The 20337-nt window shown below is 45.8% G+C and overlaps 1 protein-coding gene across 1 annotated transcript in view; it reads right to left on the bottom strand.

The window, feature by feature from the left end:
• Positions 1-1588: 1588 nt before the first annotated feature.
• LOC310711157 (uncharacterized protein) overlaps positions 1589-20337 on the bottom strand; it is a 29215-nt gene continuing 10466 nt past the window's right edge. The window contains exons 12-21 of the mRNA XM_083512625.1: positions 15426-15641; positions 13251-13378; positions 11683-11792; positions 10584-10792; positions 8727-8960; positions 8188-8468; positions 6112-6324; positions 5614-5716; positions 4989-5182; positions 1589-2470 (exon numbers count right to left, since the gene is read on the bottom strand). Coding sequence (XP_083368751.1) covers positions 2330-2470; positions 4989-5182; positions 5614-5716; positions 6112-6324; positions 8188-8468; positions 8727-8960; positions 10584-10792; positions 11683-11792; positions 13251-13378; positions 15426-15641 — 1829 coding nt within the window. The 3' untranslated portion in view covers positions 1589-2329. The remainder of the gene's footprint in view (positions 2471-4988; positions 5183-5613; positions 5717-6111; positions 6325-8187; positions 8469-8726; positions 8961-10583; positions 10793-11682; positions 11793-13250; positions 13379-15425; positions 15642-20337) is intronic.

The following is a 20337-nucleotide window of genomic DNA, read 5'->3' on the forward strand; positions in this document are numbered from 1 at the left end:
AGGCCAAGCTTTTCGTAAGCTGCTGCGAAGATATTTAGGATGGTTTGGAGGACATCCTCTGAGCGTGCCCACACTACGTTGTCATCAGCATACTGAAGCTCTATGACGAAAGTTACGGTAACCTTACTCTTCTTTCAGCCTACTCAGATAAAAGAGCTTTCCATCTGTTCAATACAGTGGTACCTCAGGTTAAGTACTTAATTCGTTCCGGACGTCCATTCTTAACCTGAAACTATTCTTAGCCTGAAGCACCACTTTAGCTAATGGGGCCTCCTCCTGCTGCTGCGCCACCGGAGCACAATTTCTGTTCTCATCCTGAAGCAAAGTTCTTAACCTGAAGCACTATTTCTGGGTTAGCGGAGTCTGTAATCTGAAGCATATGTAACCTGAAGTGTATGTAACCCGAGGTACCACTGTATACTCCAGAGGGGAGTTTCCCTTCAACAAAGTGTCGGATCATGGCAGTCAAAATAATGAAAATACCTTTCTTTGTACTGTGATGGGGTAAGTGTGAAAGGCTATATTTGATTGACAGGGGCATGCCTGGATCTCAGGTTCTACCTGAGGCCACGCCTTTTCTGTGACATATCTATGATGTCTTGATGATGCATCCTGAGTTGTATTGTGGGAAACTTTGGGAAACTTTAAAATACGGATGTAACCATTGACCTGGTTGCTTCATTTTTGTGGTAGCGTGAAGTCTTGTTGTAACAATGAAGATCAGACTAACCAGCTGCTGTTTTGCTTCTATCTCCTGGCTGAAATCGCTTGCTTGTGACCCCACCCTGAACCTATGGGAGTCAAGGTTAGGCGATTGTGGGTTGCTCCATGGACTCCCTGTTACACCACCATCTCTGAAACCCCATTCAAGGGAGCTTTGCAGTTGAGCACGCATTTGCAGCTCAGCTTCCCCGCATTTAAGCCCAAACCTGCCACAGCACCCAGAGTTGCATTCAAATTGTATCAAGATGATGATATGCATGAGCTATATGGGCCCCACTTTCTCTCCTAATTGCTGGAGCGGATGGTCCATTTAGGGCTCCAACTTTCTTATGTGGTAGCATTGACTCCATGTGGCTCAGGTCTGGGCCTTGTATTTAACCATGTCTCTAAAAATACCCAGCCCCAAAGAGTCCCAAAGTCTCCCTCACTAACTCTACTTTCCACTTTTGTTGGTCCTAAACCATTTCACGGGAATCTCATTAGCTGTCTTTTGGGGGGCAGTAGCAGGAGGGAGGAAAACACCCTTGGACTTCTCCACTGAAAATTGGTACACTCATAATATGGTACAGTCATAATATCTGGCATCTGGCTTTGATGGAGAGGCTTTCTCATAATTTGAGGCCAACCAAAGGGCAAGTGAGCTAAAAGAGATGCATTTGCAGACGTGTGGTTTCCATTTCTGACTCTTATTAATTCCACCTGCAAACATTTAAAGCCCTCTGCTCCATACGTTGGCTTTGGGGGGGGGTGGCTCTGTGAATTGACATGAATGGCTGCTGTTTTTCTTGTTCTGTATTATCTATACTGGCTTTATACCCTCTCTCCCCATATCTTACTCCACAGGAAAAACGATGTGATATCTCTGTTTGTTCAATTGTACTTTATTGATTTCTTCCCTTTTTCAACAGTACAACTTCACTGAAAAACCAATAATATGCATTTATTTTTTAAAAATAGATGATAATATATATTGCATTAATTTCCCACCTTTCCTTCAAAAGTCATGGGCATAGCCAAGGGGGGGCAGGGGCAGCTGCCCCCCACCCCAAAACAAATAAAACAATAGAAATACTTAACTAGCTGGCCAATCACATTGGTCCTGCCCCCCCCAGTAACAATCCTGGCTACGCTCATGGGTTAGGCGGAGAGACAGTGACTGGCCCAAGGCCGAGTCTTCATGTCACAGTCTGTTTCATGTTTTTCTTTTGTTAGGGCTTATCCACACTTCCCCTTGTCCTGGGGGTGGGGGGAAACTGCTCTTTAGTGCTCGATCAGTGCAAACAGCAATTTGGGTTTGTTGTTTGCTTCGATTGAGAACTAAAGAGCAGGTTTTCCTTGGGAAAGGAGCGGGGCAAATGGAAAACCACTCAGACCTGTGCTTTATAGGCACAGATCAAGTGGAAGTGTAGATGACCCCTTAGAAATAGACTTAAAAAGGCAGAGTTGGGGTTCCTTTGTGCGCAAACAGACTGCAAACACCAGCTAAATGGTAACATAAGGTAGATCTCCGTTCATCCCCTGGTTTCCTAGCTGCACTCCCATCCACAGTCCTGAGGCCAATCTAGACACTTTATTCAACCCATTGACACTTCCAGGGATGCTGTTTTCATTGAATTACACAACGACGACGAGGCCGGGGGCCACAAGTATTTCTCTGCATCTGCACTGTCTCCTGTAGTGCCTGGATCTGAAGTTGAAGCTTTGCGACTTCCTGCTCAAACCCTTCCTTCTGAAGGCGCCTCTGCTCCTAGGGAGTGGCAAGGATGAAGATAGAAGTCAGCCCCAGTTCCTCACAAAGCAGCTGGAATGGAAGGAATGAATAAAAGGGCACAGGGCTGTCTAGAGTGCCCGTGTGTGTTATGCTATATAGAGGATAGTCCTCTGTTTAAAGGCTGCCCAGTGCAAATCCATTGGGAAGATAAAGAACCCTAAGAAGGGAGCAGAGGCTCATCAGCAACACCTGGGCTGTAGGGCTGGGCGATATCTGGGCTGTAGGGCTGGGCGAAAGAGCGGTCATGGAGATTAGCAGGTATACCTGAAGGAGCGTCTCCACCCCCATCGTTCAGCCCAGACACTGAGGTCCAGCTCCGAGGTCCTTCTGGCGGTTCCCTCACAGTGAGAAGTGAGATTACAGGGAACCAGGGAGAGGGCCTTCTCGGTAGTGGCACCCACCCTGTGGAACGCCCTCCCATCAGATGTCAAGGAAATAAAAACTATCTGACTTTTAGAAGACCTCAGAAGGCAGCCCTGTTTAGGGAAGTTTTTAATGTTTGATGTTTTATCACTAATAATAATAATAATCTGTTTGGAGCCACCCAGAGTGGCTGGGGAAACTCAGCCAGATGGGCAGGGTATAATTATTTATTTATTTATTTATTTATTTATTTATTTATTTATTTATTTATTGCTATGTACCCTGTGCAATGCGGATCCCTCCTCTCTGAGGAAGGTGAGCCCTTGCCTTTGAAGGGCAAACTCCATTCCTCCCTGGACAGAGATGAGGAGAAGGAAGAAGCAGCCCAGCCACGATTCCTACATTGAGTAGAGATATTGTGGCTGCAGGGAGGCACTGAGGCTGGGAGCGGGACTATTCTGCTATCGGAGGGGAAAGGGAGCCGAAAGGGACGGCAGCCAGCCAGTTGTCAGATGACTCACAATTATACCGCCCCCTGGAGTTTTGGAAGCTGTGCTTCAGAAATAAATTGCCAGCTCATTCGTTTTGAAAAGGTTCTCATGGTGTGGTCTACAAACCTACATGGGACGATGTATCGCCCAGCCTTGCCTAGGCAGCAGACTGGGCAACCACGCAGATCCCCTGGTCACTGCCTTCCTCACTGGAGCGAGATGTATTGTATTTCTACTGCAGTTATTATTTCTAAACGTGGTGCTGTCCGTGTAAATTAACATTTGGAAATCTTATGCAAGTGGTGTCAGAGTTCAAGGGCATATTCTAGTCAGGCAAAAACCCTCAAGGGGGAATGCAATGCAGGGTCTGTAACAGGTAAAGGGAGGAGAGGAATTTAGGGATTTTAATAATGTTATCAGTGGTGTGTCCTTTGTTTCTCAATGTGATCCTTTTACATGGTTTGGTATGTAATGTGGCATTTTATGCATTGTGACCTGCAGTTATTTTTATTGGTCAATGGTTTAGTAATTATTTATTTACAGGTAGGTAGCAGTGTTGGTCTGCCATAGTCGAAACAAAATAAAAGGAATGGAATTTAATTTAATAAAATGGAAGGAATTTAATTATTCATTGCAATTGTTAATTATTATTTGCTCATGTATTGAGAGTTAATTTCATTGTGTACTATTACATTCTACTAGATTACTAAATATTGCTTCATTTGATATAAGCCGTTCCATTTTAAAGATACGTTGTATTATGACTTTCTGTATTGGATCAGATTATTCCAAGGCCCGTGTTCTTTATTGTATGTTTTGTTGCTGTAAACCGCCATGTGCATAGTTATATAGAAAGGCGGTATACAAATTAAAAGTGAAATGAAAAAAAGAAATGTAGCTACGAAGAGGCCTAAGGCGATTCCAAGGAGCCTGAGGCCTTGGGGGGCCATACCTGTCCCATAGCTGTCAACTTACAGATTTGAAAATAAGGGACCAGCAGCCTCAAAAATAAGGGATCAGCAGCCAAAATAAGGGATTCCCCTCCCCCATGTGCCCCCACTCCAGACAGACCTTTTCCCCAGCAAGGGTGAGTGGGCCATCGATGACGTATCCATCTGATTCCGAGCACAGGTATATTCAACTTCTGAGCCCCTCCGAGCCAAAGGCAGAAAGCCCAGCCAGAAGCCGAACGAAGCCTCAAGCGGTGGTTCCCATAGCGCAGCAACCCGGCAAAGGGGATGCAGCAAGGGAAACCACCGTCACCTCTCCGCTGGGAAGCGCTGAGCAAAGGCAAGTCCCCAGGCAACGCGGCCGATTTGATTGGCACAAGGCATGCAAGCTCCACCCCCAAGTCGTTCTTAGACTCCTTATTGGGTGAGCAACGCAGTCAAGCAACGAGGTTGGAGCCTCCCTCCTCCCTGGTCGGCAGGGAGGGAGGGAGAGGAGCTGCTTCCTTTGAAACCCGGGAAATTTACGGGATATCATCAATCCGGGACAGCAGCAGGAAACGGCGCTGGGATAAGTGAGTTTCCCGCCAAATAAGGGACGGTTGACAGCTATGACCTGTCCCCCAAGCCCCAAGTCTCGCCACCTCTGGTGTAGATGACCAAGGCTGCACATAGAGGGCGCTATTCTATTACCTCAAGCTTCCTGTTCATCACCATCTCGTGCTCAGCCTGCATCTTCTTCCTGTCTTCTTCCATCTTGGCCATTAACTGTGCTTCATGCTCCTTATAACTCCGCTCTTTCTCCTGGGCCATCTTGATGGCCTCCTCTTTCATTTGTTCTTGCAGCTTAGCTTCTCGTGCAGAAGCCTCGGCCCGGACTCGCTCCGCTGCATAGAAAGAGACAAGCAGTGAGTTCATGCTGGTATTTTTTTTATTATTATTATTTCCGAAAGAAGCTGCGGATTTATTCCAGTCTACCTCCTGTCACCATCTACTGGGAGGACTCCAGACGAGATGTCATGAATCTGCCCTGCAGGGGCACCCCACGTTCATTACATGGGGATAGGAAATGACACAGCTCTTCTTCTGAGCTTTAAAAATGTAGATTTTCTTTTCTTTTTGCTGGGGGGGGGGCGGGACAGAAAAGAACTGAAGATAAACCACAAAGGCATGAGAGGGGGATGTTTTCTTCGCGACCACCTGCAGAGATCTCACAAAAAGGGTGTGAGCAAAAAGTGACGATTCCAGACTAAATGGCCAGTGTGGAAGCAGCCTATGTGTCTGCGAGTCGTAGCAAGCTGTCCCTGAACAGATTCACCTTCAAGCTCCTTTTCTTTTTCTGTGAGGGTCCGGTCAGCCTGCAGAATGGACTGTGCTGCTGCCTCTTTGGATTTCAGGAATTCTTCCAGGGCCTTGGAAGCCTGAGAGAGAGTGAAGTCGTTTGTTTGTTTGTTTGTTTGTTTGTTTGTTTGTTTGTTTGTTTGTTTGTTTGTATTCAACTCCGCCCACACACAAACACCCCACACTCTCCCCAAATTTACTCCGAAGGGTCAGAGGGACCCCTAGATTTAGGGGGGGGTTCAGGGAAAGGAGATGGGGGTGATTGAGCCACATTGTGCCAGCGATAATCCTTGCTCAAATAGGGTCTTACATTATCACTTTGTTGGATACAGCCCTGTGTACACATCTGGCATTATATAACTAATAATAACATTCTGAGGTTGCTAAAGGGGGAGTTATTTTTCTCAGGGGTATCCTTCTGGCCCTTGCCATCCTTCCCCCCCCCCCCATTGCTCTCCCATTGAGCCTGACTCACCATGATCCCTTTCCCAGGCAGCAGGTGATACTGTTCCAATTTTTCCTTCTGGTGATCCAGGAACTTCAGGTAACCACCAGCCACAGAGTAGGTCCCCTTGCCGAAATTCTCTTCCAGGTCCTGGAATAGCTCCAGGAGCACCGCCTGGCAACGATCCAACGATGCCTGCTCATTGCGAGAACACAACTTGGAAAGTTTGGATTGCAGCCGCTCCTGGGGTTGGGCAAGAAGCAGATAGTGTCAGATACGAACAGACGTTCAGCAGTAGAGGATGGTCCTATATTCCCCATTCCAGAGAGTCTGGAAATTCTAAGCATCCTAAAAAAAAAGGACAAATCTGTTGGCACGGTTCACTCTTTTCCCAGGCAGAAGGCCAAAGGAAAAGGAAAACAATGGGATCACCAGAGTCAAAAGCTTCATTGTGTCAAACGGAAAGTCTGCAGGAAAGCACAAAATTTCATTGGGCCAACCCTCCCAGCAACGTCAACAAATGCAAGCAGGATGTAACCCAAACATGCAATGTAAGATTAACCTATTCGGAGCAAGAGGCTGGAGGGCCCCTAATTCAACCTTCTCATCCATTTGTGTATAAAACCAGGTGGGCGAGTGCAAAAAGCACATTTGGAGACCCAGGGGGGTGACCAAGGTGCCCTTGATGTGAGAAGAAGTGGCTTTAGCTACAGATCAACAACTGGAAACTCCAGAACCAAATCTCGTTGTCATTGGTTGGCTTCCCATTTGCCAACTAAGAGGGAGAAGAAATGAATAGAAGGACTAGCGGACTTGGATAACAGGACTACTGCTATTCCACTTTGCCTGAAGAAGAGAACAGCTGGTCCACAAACCTCTGTTCCACTCCAAAAAATGGTACTCCCACAATTAGTTGCTTCCTCAAAATACCTCTCTGGGAACAGGATCAACTTCTTGAACTTCTTGTCCCTGCACAACCAAGCAGCTGCTGGATGCCCTGCCTTCCTGGGGACAACTCAACTCAACAGGCTCCAACCAAACCCAATCTATGGCCAACACAACCATGCTGTCAGGGAGTCTTGGAAACCGTAGGTGAGGTTCACAGAGCAGCAACATCTGCCTGCTGTCCATCATTGGTGATGTTCCCACTAGGGGTTTTTCTTCCTTCGAAACCAAAAGCAGCCTACCCTCTTCTTGTGAGGAAGGCGATTCTGGAGTCCTATGATTAGGAGAGACTGAGGGCTAATGGGGTCACCTCTATCCCCTTCCTCATTTCAGGACTCAGAACTTCTGTGAATTCTCCCGCTCTCCTCTCTGCTCCTGTCCTGTGTCCCTGTAACTTGATCTTCCCTCAGCTTTGTTTTGCAGACCTCTCTCTTCCTGTCTCCCCTCTCCCTCTGTCTGCACTTCTTCCCTGGGAGCTGGTGTATTCATGACACATGCCAAGAATCCAGGTCTCATTCCTCGACATCCTGGCCAGTCATTCCCTGAACCAGGGCAAGCATCAACCTGCTACCCTCTGTGGAAAAGGAAAGAAACAGTTTTGAGTCTCGAACTTTCCTCCCAGCAACAAATCCTCTTCAGTTTTCCCCATATAGGAACGGCCACTTGCTTAAGTGGGGAGGCTCAGAAAGAACAGGGCAAATGGTGTGTGGATAAGGCCTCAAATAACGACCTGCTGCAAGTCTACTTTGCCTGAAAAAGGTGGCCCACCTACTACCCTCTGTCCTTTCCTCAAACTGGTCCTCCCACAGTGAGTTCCTCATTCTAAACACTACCCTTGGAAACAGGGTCACTTTTTCGTCCCAACAAAACCAAGTGGTTGCCAGTTGTTCCATGTTCCTGGGGGCCTCTTAGCTCAACTCAACTAGCTCCAATGGCATCCAATCAATGGCCAACAACACAACCTTGCTAAGATGTCATCCCTTGACATCTTGGCTACTCAGTCTCTGAACTAGGACAGGAATGAATACATTGCCCCGTAGAAAGGAACCTCCCATTTCTGAGTAGCCAACTTTCCATCCAACACAAAATCCTTCTAGTTTTCCCCATATCAGATATGGAGAGCCCCTTATCTCATGCCCACTGGTGAGTTAATCCTCATACCCCAAGTTCTTTCTGATAGTCGTGATCGTCATCCTTGAAGGCCCGAGCCAAGAACACTTTAATGGCCTCCTTCTCGTATTGGGCGTGCACTTTCAGCAGCTCCTCAATAGTCTCAGTGGGCAGCTTCAAGTGTTTCTCTATCTCTGCTTCATAGTATGTAATGGCATCATGCACAGCAGCTGTGTTCTCAATCTGCGCCAAGGCTACCACCGCGTTCTCTATGCAGGGTATGGAGCCACTGGAGATTGTATCCACGTAGGTCACCACCAGGTGCCCCAGCACTGCAAAGGGAGGGAAGAAAGCCAGTTTGTTTATTTTAGCTAGCTACTTGCGTTTCTATGGTGAGACATGCTGTATTCCTATATCAATTATATTAAGTTGTGGGTATCTGTCAGGGATTTCTACTTGTGAAATGGGACTTTCCCCTCTCTCCTGTGAAGTGTTACGATGATTCCTTTTCTCCCTCTGGACGCCGTCTGTGTTACTTAAGTGACTTTGCTAACACATCCATTTTTTCTAGTCCCTTCCCTTCTACTCACATATCCCGGTCACCAGGTGTCCTCCTTCGATCATTTTGGGCTGAGCACTTTCATATATGTGCTGGCGGAAGCGGTGCGCTTGCACCACAAAGTTGGGGCTTAGCATCTTTTCAGACAGGTCGTCCAGTTCCGATAAGTCTCTGCTTCCGGCCGGGCGGTCAAAGACAAAGCACTTGCGGCTGGGGAAGTATTGGCGGATGCATTTCTTGGCAAGATCTAGCTTCTCGGGTTGTCCTGGAGAGGGAGAATGCAAGAAAGTTCAAAGCCATCAGTCTTTCTGGGCTGCTGCATTCCATCTTTGCTCCAGACGTCATGCCTGCCTAAGATCAAATTCAGCTGGCCAAGTGGTGCAATCCTTCACGTCAACAGCATTTTGGAATGCGCATTTGTAATGGATTCAGTGAAAACACCCCTATGCCAAAATCCTCCCACCTGCAGAAAGGTGACAAACCAGGGAGGAAAATTCTAGCTCATCCTGTTTTCCTGTTCGTTTTGCCAGCAGATTCTGTCAAGGATGTGCTTTCAACTAAACAGTCCCCCATATACAATCCTAAGTGACGTAGTCCTGAAAGACCACATCAGCAGTTCATTCTGTTTCCCTCATGTATCCGCATTATATTTGAGCTTTCATACAATGTAAAAGCCACCTCAATGTGCTCTATGTGGGGCTACCTTTGAAGGTGACCCGGAAACTACAACTAATCCAGAATGCGACAGCCAGACTGTTGACTGGGAGTGGTTGCCAAGACCATATAACACTGGTCCTGAAAGACCTACATTGGCTCCCAGTATGTTTCCGAGCACAATTCAGTGTTTTCACTGACCTTTAAAGCCCTAAATGGCCTTGGCCCAGTACACCTGAAGGAGTGTCTCCACCCCCATCGTTCTGCCCAGATGCTGAGGTCCAGCGCCGAGTGTCTTCTGGCGGTTCCCTCACTGCGAGATGTGAGCTTACAGAGAACCAGGCAGAGGGCCTTCTCGGTAGTGGCACCCGCCCTGTGGAACTCCCTCCCACCAGATGTCAAGGAAATAAACAACTGTCTGACTTTTAGAAGACACCTGAAGGCAGCCCTTAGGGAAGTTTTTAATGTTTGATGTTTTATTGTGTTTTTAATATTCTGTTTGGAGCTGCCCAGAGTGGCTGGGGAAATAATACTAATACTAATTATTATGATTATGATTACCTCCAGAAATCTAGCAGAATATACAAGAGGTTTAGCACTCATTTCCACGTTAATTGCTTCCAGAAACAAACATCTGTTTGCAACCCCATTAACCCAGAAAATTGTGGAGTAAAATGACAGAATTGGGGACCGTACACAGTTCTTGCCTGCCAGCAGGGCTTTTTTTGGGATTCTTATGTTCAAAGGCCCCATTTCACAGAAAGATTCTCTCCCATTTTTCATCATTGTCTATAGAATTTGGACTTCCCACTGACGCGGATGTTATAAAAAGCTAACAAGAATGTCGTTCAGGGATGGGGAATCTCAGGCCTGTGGGCCAAAAACAGCCCTGCAGGTCTCTCTGGGTAGCCCTCAGGACTCTCCCCAGTCCACACCCCTTCTCTTCAGGCTACAGACCTCAATGGCTTTGCCTTGCAGCCTCCTTGAGAGTTTTTGCCTGGCTGAACTGTGTCCCTGAACTCTGATAAGGCTTTTTGCTTGCCTGGGTGAGGAATATGCTGACCTGCTGTACTAAGGTCAGTTCTACAGCTGTTGCTCCACCTTCCTCTGCCCTGTGGCCCCCGTAAGGTTGCTCAGAAGGGAATGCAGCCCCTTGAAGGATAAAGTCCCTGTCACAGCCTCAGATTGCTGACGCAAGGCCTGGGTGGGATCCCATCAGCCCTCTTTCCCGCACCTTTCTTCCTCCTCAACGCGTTCTCCAGATATTCGTCGGAAGAGATGGGGCATCCATTCAGCTTTAGCTGCAGCGTGAAATCACGCACAGCCCAAACAAAGGCTGGGAAGAACCTGAGAAAGTCCTCACTGCTTTCCTCCTCTCCATCCTCAGAGGTCCTTGTGGCTGTAGCTTTTACCTTGATTCGCTTAGTCAGCTCTGTCACATACCTGGGATTACACTAAGGAATGTATGGAGATGGCTCTTGTCCCCTCCTGGGGCAATAATCTCTCAGTTAAATAACTTAGATAACACTATTAGAGGCTACCGCCCACACACTTCTGCGGCGCTTTTCTGCTTGTGTGGTGGCAGCTCGGTAAAACCACTTCTGTTTGTAGCAGAGTTTTCCCCGGAGGCAGAGGACAAGAACAGGAGTCATACTCAAATTCACAGTCAAGAGCTTCTTTGTTGCTTGACTGATTGCACAAGCATTTCTGTTACTATTATATACAAGCTATTTACATTCCTTCCTTATCTCTCCAGCACGGTATAATCTCAGTCCAGTAATTAACAATCCTGACACAGCAAAAACTCATAGTATCAGCAGCGCATAGTCCTACTTCCAACCTTGTGGTCAGCGTGTGTGCTGACTGTGTGTGTGTGTGTGTGTGTGTGTGTGTGTGTGTGTGCTTTCCTCCTGCGGAAGTTGCAGTCTGCAGCTTCCTCCCTTTATTGGGGAGTGCGGGGTATAAATAAAATTTATTATTATTATTATTATTATTATTATTATTATTATTATTATTAATTTGCACCTCCAGCTGACACCAATCAAGCCTAGAGCGCCACTCCTACACACTAAAGAAAATTCTGGAACCCTCTTTAAAGCTTCCAGGAACTTTTTGTCTGTTTCTTAAAGAATGTTTTCCTAACAAACACACGAGTCCAGAGAGAACGGTGGCACTGCAGGCTTGCGAGGGTCATCTAGTATCCTGCAAAGAAGTGCATGGGGGAGATCCCATAATGTTCATAGAGATACCATGCAAACCAAAGTCCCTGCCCCATCTACTCTGGCTGCAAATCAGGGAACTGGAGGTGGAATGGAGCTTTCATGGAAGGATACTGCAGTTTTTCCAAGGCAAACTGGTCGATGATACCCATGCTGTTGTAGACCAAGGTGCTGCTAAGCAGAATGGACAAGGCAAAGATCCACGCGTCGTTCTCAATGTTGCTCTGTAGGGAGGGATAGGAGTAATTAGCAGAAAACCTTCTCACACTGGGCTTGCACCTGTTTCATTTATTTGCATCTGACGCCGTTTATAGACCGCTCGATTGCGGCAAAGCCTGTAAGAGGTTTGCAATAAATTTGTAAACGACATCAATTTAAAAAGCTAAAAACAATGGAAAACATAGAATCACAGAATTGTAGAGTTGTAGAGTTGGAGGGTACCCCAGGAGTCATATAGTCCAACTCCCGGCAATGCGATTTTTTAATTTTAAGAAATCTACAGTAACAGAGATTAAAAGCATATCAACATCTATGCTAGGTTTACCTAAAAAAAGTTTAAATTTCTTGCAGGAAAGAGTACAATGATTGGTGCCTTCCTGATATCAGCAACCTAGAGTTGTTGCATTCGCTAGAGTTAGAGACACTGCTTTGGTGGGTATTTTCTGTTCCCACAGCCTCAGACTGTGGTGACTTTCAGGAGCTCTGGGGCTGCTCTTAGTCTAGTTTTCCTGTTGTATGTAAGGACTGCATAGAAAACCATCCTAGGCAAATGACTTATAATGAGTTGAAAAAAATGTTTAAAATAACTTTTGTGGGGGAAAACAGAAGCTTTTTTATTAGGAATCTTAGGTCCGGATATACCAAAGGAGCAGAAAAGACTGTTTATGTACGCTACGACAGCTGCGTGGATGTTATTATCCCAAAGATGGAAGGAAGACAAAGTACCTACAAGAGAAGAATGGCTGACAAAAATGATGGCAAAAATGACTGTGAAGGTCAGAGTTCAAGAGGATAATAAATTTGATAAAGAATGGGGGAAGTTTATAAGTTACTTAAAATATCACTGTAAACAATTAAAAGCATTGGCAGGGATAAAAAAACAACACTTGCAGTGTAATGAGAACTATGGAGAGAATTGAGGTTAAAGAAAATACAGAGAACATTATTTGATACAGTTGGAAAAGAATAACTATGGAAACCGTGGAGAGGTGGAGGGAAGTCCAGGAATTCAGAGAATCCTATATGTATATGATTATGATTTATTTGTGATGCTAATTGTTAAAGCTAAAAATGAATTAAAAAATTATTATCATTTTTAAAAAGAAAACTCTTCAAGGCATCAACTCCCTACTTCCAGATGTTTGCACATTGCCCAGCCACTCCACACCCAAAAGCTTTGGGAGTGTTCCAGATTAGCCTAGCTCTTAGGACTGCCAGCTCAGGAGCCCGAGATTTCAAGGCCAAAACCTGAGACCTAGGATGTCACGGGGATCTCATTAAGTGTGACACATTTCTCCCCACAACAACCCTGTGAGGTAGATTAGGCTGAAAGGCAGTGACTGGCCCAAGGCCACCCAGCAAGCTTTGTGGCTGAGTGGGAATTCAAACCCTGGCCTCCCAAGTCTCAGCCCAACACCCTAACCACTGCATCACACTGGCTCCAGCTCTGTCCTCCAGCCTACCTTCTCCACATCACCCAGTCCTTCCGTGTCCAAAAGCACCAAGGTGTGGTCAGGATTTTCAGGGTGAGGAAGGCACCACATCCAGATGCCCATGGTCTCTGCTTGTATGGTGGCACCCAGAGAGAAGCCTGTAGGGCACAAAGGGGAAGGAGATCAGATATCAGGGGATCACCTGTGTGTTTGCTGTGGGCGGAGGTGTTGTTCTTCAACTCTCAATAGTACTCACTCCAATTCTTAAAATGAAGGGCTTCCACCCTTTGCAAACAAGTAGGTATCTATGGAGCATCCATCACCAACTCGGTGAAGATGCTTTGGACCACAACTTCCATCAGCCTAATCCAGAGTTGTAGTCAAAAACATCTGCATGGCACCAGGTGGGTGAACATCTTATCTTCTAGCGGCTTGGCCAAATACTTATGTTCTTTTCCAAGCCAGCATGAAAGGAATAGCCCAGTATACCTGAAGGAGTGTCTCTACCCCAATTGTTCAGCCCAGACACTGAGGTCCATCTTTGAGGGCCTTCTGGCGGTTCCCTCCCTGCAGGAAGTAAGGTTACAGGGAACCAGGCAGAGGGCCTTCTCGGTAGTGGCACCCGCCCTGTGGAACGCCCTCCCATCAGATGTCAAGGAAATAAACAACTGACTTTTAGAAGACCTCAGAAGGCAGCCCTGTTTAGGGAAGTTTTTAATGTTTGATGTTTTATCGTGTTTTTAATATTCTTTTGGGAGCTGCCCGGAGTGGCTGGGGAGGCCTGGCCAGATAAGTGGGGTATAAGTAATAAATTAGTTGTTCTTGTTGTTATATCCCCTGCACATGCAAAGAAGCACCATAACTACAAACTGCAGCAATAGCCTGGTTGTAAAAGGAACCTTGGGGCTCTTGTCAGCCACTTAATTGTGGGTTAGATGACTGCTCCAGCACAGAAGGGAGGATGGAACAGGTTCAAAAGATCAGAAGGAGTGAATGAAGTATTTCCATTTGCAGGGAACGCAGACCAAAAACCTATAGCCAGCAAGTAGCTGAAGAGCAGATGGCCTGTTGTACTACTGTTCTGGCCTCTTGCTATTTCCTTTTTTAAGGTCCACATTGACCCTTTACAAATCAGCTCTATTTTAGCCTTTTTAGAACAATTTTGCACATGCACTTGAGACAGGGATATGATGTGTATGCACTGCTAGCCCAACTCAAAGTGGACCCAATGAAGTTACTGGGCATGACTAAACTCATGAATTTCACTGTGTCTGTTCTGAATGAGGATGGGGGGAAAGTTCAGTTAAGTTCGCTTGCAAAGGCAAGCCAACCACATCCATGCTTTACAAAACAATGTGTTTACTAGAAAACCCAGCCATCCTCTGAAATCCACACTTCTCCAGATTTTGAAACGTAGCTGTCCAGCAGAGCAATGTGCACAATAATCCATACATTAGGGTAAATTGTGCATGGCAATGCATATTTTAGTGAAAATAACAGCTTTCCAAAAATGTTGGGCAAAATTGCATACAAAAAGGTCTTTACAGTGGTTCCTCGGTTTCTGAACGTAATCAATTCCGGAAGACCGGAAACGTTCCGAAATGTTCGAAAACCAAAAACTCAATATGGAAGCCTCAAAACGTATGGAAAACTCAAACAGGAAGCCGCCTCAGAAGTTCAACTTGTGAGGCACGTTCAAAAACAGAAGCATTTACTTCTGAGTTTTCGGCGTTCAAAAACTGAAACGTTTGGCTTCCGAGACCCTTGAAAACCTTTTATTAGGAGAAAAGCTGATGGGGATTTTATTTTATTTACTTATTTGCAAATTGCTGCAGAAATATAGGGAACTGAATTTTAGACTGGAGAGATGAGAAATTGTAAGAACTGAAAGAGAGAGATCCATTGATCCATCCATAACTCTGAGCACTTAGTTTGGTACAACCCATTATTAAGGGACTTCATACTATAACTGCCCCCTTCACATGGCCACATTCACACTCTGTGCTTCAACTGCTATGATGCCAGTCATGGCTTTCCCCAAAGAAAACTGGGACCTGTAGTTTGTTAAGGGAGCTGAGAGGAGGCCTCCCTTTTCCTCTCCAATCAATCCCTCTTCTCAGGGAACTCTGGCATGGTGTGAACGTGCCCATTCAGCACCCCAGTCTCTACTCAGGAGCACAGAGCATATTCTTCCTGCTGACTCACCTTTCTTCTTTCCTGCCAGCTTGTTCATGAGGTAGGACTTGCCAGTGCGGTACAGTCCCACAATGGCCACCACCACCACTGGCTGCTGGATGCTCTGCAAGATCTTCAGGGCTTCCTGGTTGACCCACAGCTGTTCATTGGGGTTGTTCTCAATCAGGCACATTGGCTCTTCCATGTTCACTGACGGAGGCCGCGGAGAGCCCATGAGAGGGATGGATCAGGACAAAGAACCTCCTGGGAGAAAAAGTAAAGGAAAATGTTCAGAAAATCTGGCTTTTTTTAACTCAGAAGAATAGCTGCTCAGCTTTCCTAAGAGTAGATGGCCTATTTCACTGCTATTCTGGCTACTAAGGGCCTGTATTGATGGCACTAGCTATTTCCTTTTTTAAGGTCCATGTCGACCCTCTATGAATCAACGCTATCATGTTTTATCCCTTTTTAGAACAGTCCTGCACATCAACAAAGGTTTCAGGTGCTCCGTGGTATCAGGACCCTAGAAAGTACGGATATTAAATTGTGCGGAGGGCATATGCAGGTGTACCTTCTCAAACATAGGCACCCCTTTTGCAGACATCCAAGTTTGATGCACAAACGGATAGCCTGGCCACTGTTATTTCTGCACTGCTAAAGGGTGTTCAGAAAAGCATTATGAAACTCACTGTCTGCTTTGCTTCCAAGCTGTTTCTGGAAATGCTCTTGTTTCAGCTTCCTCCTCTCTCTTTTTTCCCAGAACCCCCTTGTTTTTAAAATAATTTCCTCTTTTGAAATCAAGAGCTGGACTTTCCCTGCAACTGTTTACATAGTTCATAGAAGCTTAGAGTTGGAAAGGACCCCAAGTTAATGGATTTGATAGCACTGTGGTCAGTGTTCCTGGTCAGTTATAGGGGGCAGCACCAAACAGGACTATGCCCAAGGTCACCTCCCCTTTACTTGGTTCTATGTTCCAAGCCATATCTGGAAACTTTGCCTCTTTGTTGTTCCACATCTGGAAACACATTCCAAGCATCTGGAAACTTTGCCTCTTTGTTGTAGCCCAAACACGCACTGCTGATGAATCAGAGCATAGTGTAAGGGTTGGGTTCACCTTTGGGCTGAGCACACCCCATATATGTAAAGCAACCCCCCCCCCAATAAATCCTGGGAATTGTAGTTTGTAAAAGGTGCTGGGAATTGTAGATCTGTGAGGGATAAACCACAGCTCCCAGGATTCTTAAGGGGGGGGGGAATGTGTTTTCTCTGTATGATGTGCAGATCCATTGCAAACAATGAGATTGTCCCATTGATCTGATGGGTCTGCTCTAAGTCCAACTAAGTCTGGATCCACTGCTTAATTGCTTGAAGATCAACTTCCAGAAAAATCTCTAGTCTCACAAGTGAAAACTGCAACAAAACGCTGTGCGGTGTGCTCTATAGTGCCAGCCAGCCACTTGTGCCCTTTTCCAGGATAACTCCGTTCCATCCCAACCTCCCTAGTTTGAATTCTCTCTACTCTGTATTCTCTGCCTACTGAGCAAGGCAAGCTCAGGGACAAGCAATGAACTGGCTGTCATCAGCTGAGGCATGAGTAAGGGAAAATTAGGAGAATTCTTAATAAAGCCTGCCTGTGGCTTCTTCAGACTCTTTTCTGTAAGATCTGGGGAACTAATTTTTTATTATTATTTTAAAAAAGGTCGGAAACATCCAAGCAGATCCCAGAGTATGTATGTGTGTACAATGACAATGAAAATGCTGTTATATTGTAACAGCAAGAACGACACAACCACTAAAGCAAGCAAGCAGACCACAGACAAAAGCAGCACCGGTCCTTCCATTAGGCAGAGTGAGGCAGCTGCCTCAGGTGGCACATTTTAGGGGGATTGCAGATTGCTGCAGAAATGGAAAGAATCAAATTTAAGACTGGGAGAATGAGAGGCTGAGAGAGCTGAAATTGGTTGATGCTTCCATCCCTAGCCACCCTAGCCACTCAGCCAGATGGGCAGGGTATAAATAATAAATAATAATTATTATTACTAGCTGGCCAGCATCCTTGCACTCATCCAAGCAGTCCCTTCGCTGCTTTGAGAAGTCTGGCCTCCGAAGCTTATGCCTGTCTCTCTCAAGCCAACAGGAGGGACAAGAGGAAGGAAAATGGTACTTACAGAGTTAATTTGCTGGGAGCAGCGGCTGATGATCTGGGTTGCTGCTGAGTCTCACTGCTTGTGGACAGAACTTCTGCCAAAGGCAATAAGTTGCTGTGGCTCTTCTCTTGCTGGAACCGGGCACACCTCTTCTCCTTTCACTGAACTCCCCCCTGGCTTTTTTATGGTGGTGGGATGGGTGTTTCCTGGGGGTTTCCTTGCCTGGAATCTTCCTTCTTTCAGCATGAGAAATGTCTACTTCTAGTTTCGCTTTTCCTTTTCAGGGAAACTGCCTTTGTCCTTTGAGCAGATCAACTCTCAAAGCCTTGGAAGGGGGGGGTGATTAGGAGAAGCGGGATGATTGCACTGCACACAACGGGCTTGAGTTGTGTAATTCGTTGACTCCCAGCTCATGAAGCAGTAACTGTAATTCGGGTTGTTTCTTCTACTTCAAAGCTTGAAGCATTATGCTCTGTTTGTGACGAAAGCCTGCAGAAGAGACATGGCTCAATTTCCAAGGTGGTGGTGGTGATGATGAGCCATAGAATCAAAGAATCATAGAATTGTGGAGTTGGAGGGGCCACCAAGGTTCATCTAGTCCAACCCCCTGCAAGGAAGGAATACTTCCCACAATCTTTGAACCACTAATCTTCTAGTTCATAACTCTGTGTTAGACTGGGGCAAGCCTAACACAATGTTGCATCAGACATTAATAACTTCCCTGAACAGGGCTGCTTACAGATGTCTTTTAAAAGTCACATAACTATTTATCTTTCTGACATCTGCTGGGAGGGTGTTCCATAAGGCGGGCGCCACTACCGAGAAGGCCCTCTGCCGGGTTCCCTGGAACCTTACTTCTCACAGTGAGGGAACCGCCAGAAGGCCCTCAGAGTTGGACCTCTGTGTCCGGGCTGGACAATAGGGGTGGAGACGCTCTTTCAGGTACACAGGGCGGAAGCTGTTTAAGGCTTTAAAGGTCAGCACCAACACTCTGAATTGTGCTTGGAAATGTACTGGGAGTCAATGTAGATATTTTAGGACTGGTGTTCTATGCTCCTGGAGGTTGCAAAAAGAAACAGGGATTTTGAGAAGCTGCAAAATAATTTCTCCCAACTGGACAAACGGACAGCAAAATGGCAAATGTGATGCAATGTAAGCAAATGCAACATGATCAAAGGTCCCTATGAGAAAATATTACGTTTGAGTCTTTGTAGTTTAGAAAAAAGTCAAGTAACACCTGACCCCACCCCACTCACCATTCCCCTCTTTACTTCTTAATGTAACACTAATGTCTCACAACAAATGAAACTGATCTGTAGAAAATGCAGCATGAAGAAAGAGACATTGCACATACTTTTGGAAACCAAGAATCATATATATATATATAAACAATAAAAAGGCAAGTAAGTGGAAACACTATAAAGCAAGGCTGCCATACATTCAGATTTTCCTGAATATTACTGTGATTTCAAAGGCAGAATCGACGTCCGGGGGGAATTTCCAAAGGCCATTGCTTTGTCCTAGATGTTAGGCAAGTCCATCAAAAAATCAGTCTTTGGGGGTCTTCCTAAAAAAAGCTCTACAACTCTCGGGGCATCCTGGTTTTTACTTTTTGAAATAGGGCAACCCTACTATAAAAGTGTATAAAATTATGTATAATTTATACACTTTTATAATGTCCCCACTAGTGTGTGCATAATTTCTCCTTATCTCATAACTCTAAAACTCAGAGGCATCCACTGAGGCTGAATATTGGAAGATTCAGTGCAGCTCATAGATGAGCTATGGAACTTGCTCCAACAGGAGGTAGTGATGGCTGCCAACTTGGATAGTTTAAAAGAGGACTGGACAAATTTATGGAGGATAAGACTATCAACATCTTCTAAACTGCAATGCTACATTCCATCTCTGTTGTCAAAGGCAGAATGCTTCTGAACGCCAGTTGCTGGAAACAGCGGGAGGGGAGAATGCTGTTGTGCTCAAGCCCTGGTTGTGGGCTTCTCAAAGTCATCTGCTGGGCCACAGTGAGACCAGAATATTGGGCTACGTGGGCCATTGGTCTGTTCCAGCAGGGCTTATCCCAGGAGCAGCCAGATCCTATGCATCACAAGAATAGATTCAGTGGATTCAGCATGCAGAGTACTGCCACCTTATTTGAAGAGAAAGAGTAGGCTAACAAGGAGCAACCTGAATTCAGAGAAGTGTGAGTGGAACTCTGCCACTTCCTTATCCCTCCCCACTTCACCTGATGATTGCGTTCTCTGGGTTGGACCAGCTTGAATACAAAAGCAGAGGAGTGGGGTATGAATAATAGGTGCTTGCTTGCTTGTTCCCCGCCCCCCGCAGAGTGACAGGGACTGAAAATGGGCACATTATTTGCTAAGGTTATTCAATAAGAGGTCCTCTTGTGGATCAGGAATTGGTTAAGTTCATTGAAGCAAATGGTAGGAATAAGTGGACAGTTCTCCAAATGGAGAAGAAAGTGCAGTCTTCCAAAGATTGGTATTATCCCGAAGATTGTGCTTTTTAACTTGCTCATAAATTATCTAGAGTTAAGAGGTAAACAGTGAGGTGGCCAAGTTTGCTGATGATACATCATTGTTCTGATTTGTTGAAACAAAAAGAGATTGCAAAGAGTACAAAAAGAACCTCACCGAAGTGAGTGAACAGGTGGTGGAATGGCAAATGCAATTCAAGTGTAAAATGATTCATGCTGGAACAAAATAACCTTACATTTCACATATATGCTCATGGGGTCAAAACTGGCGGTGACAGACCAGGACTGAGGCCTTGGG

The sequence above is a fragment of the Podarcis liolepis genome, assembly GCF_965112155.1.
Source record: "Podarcis liolepis genome assembly, chromosome: 7".
Classification (NCBI taxonomy): Eukaryota; Metazoa; Chordata; class Lepidosauria; order Squamata; family Lacertidae; genus Podarcis; species Podarcis liolepis.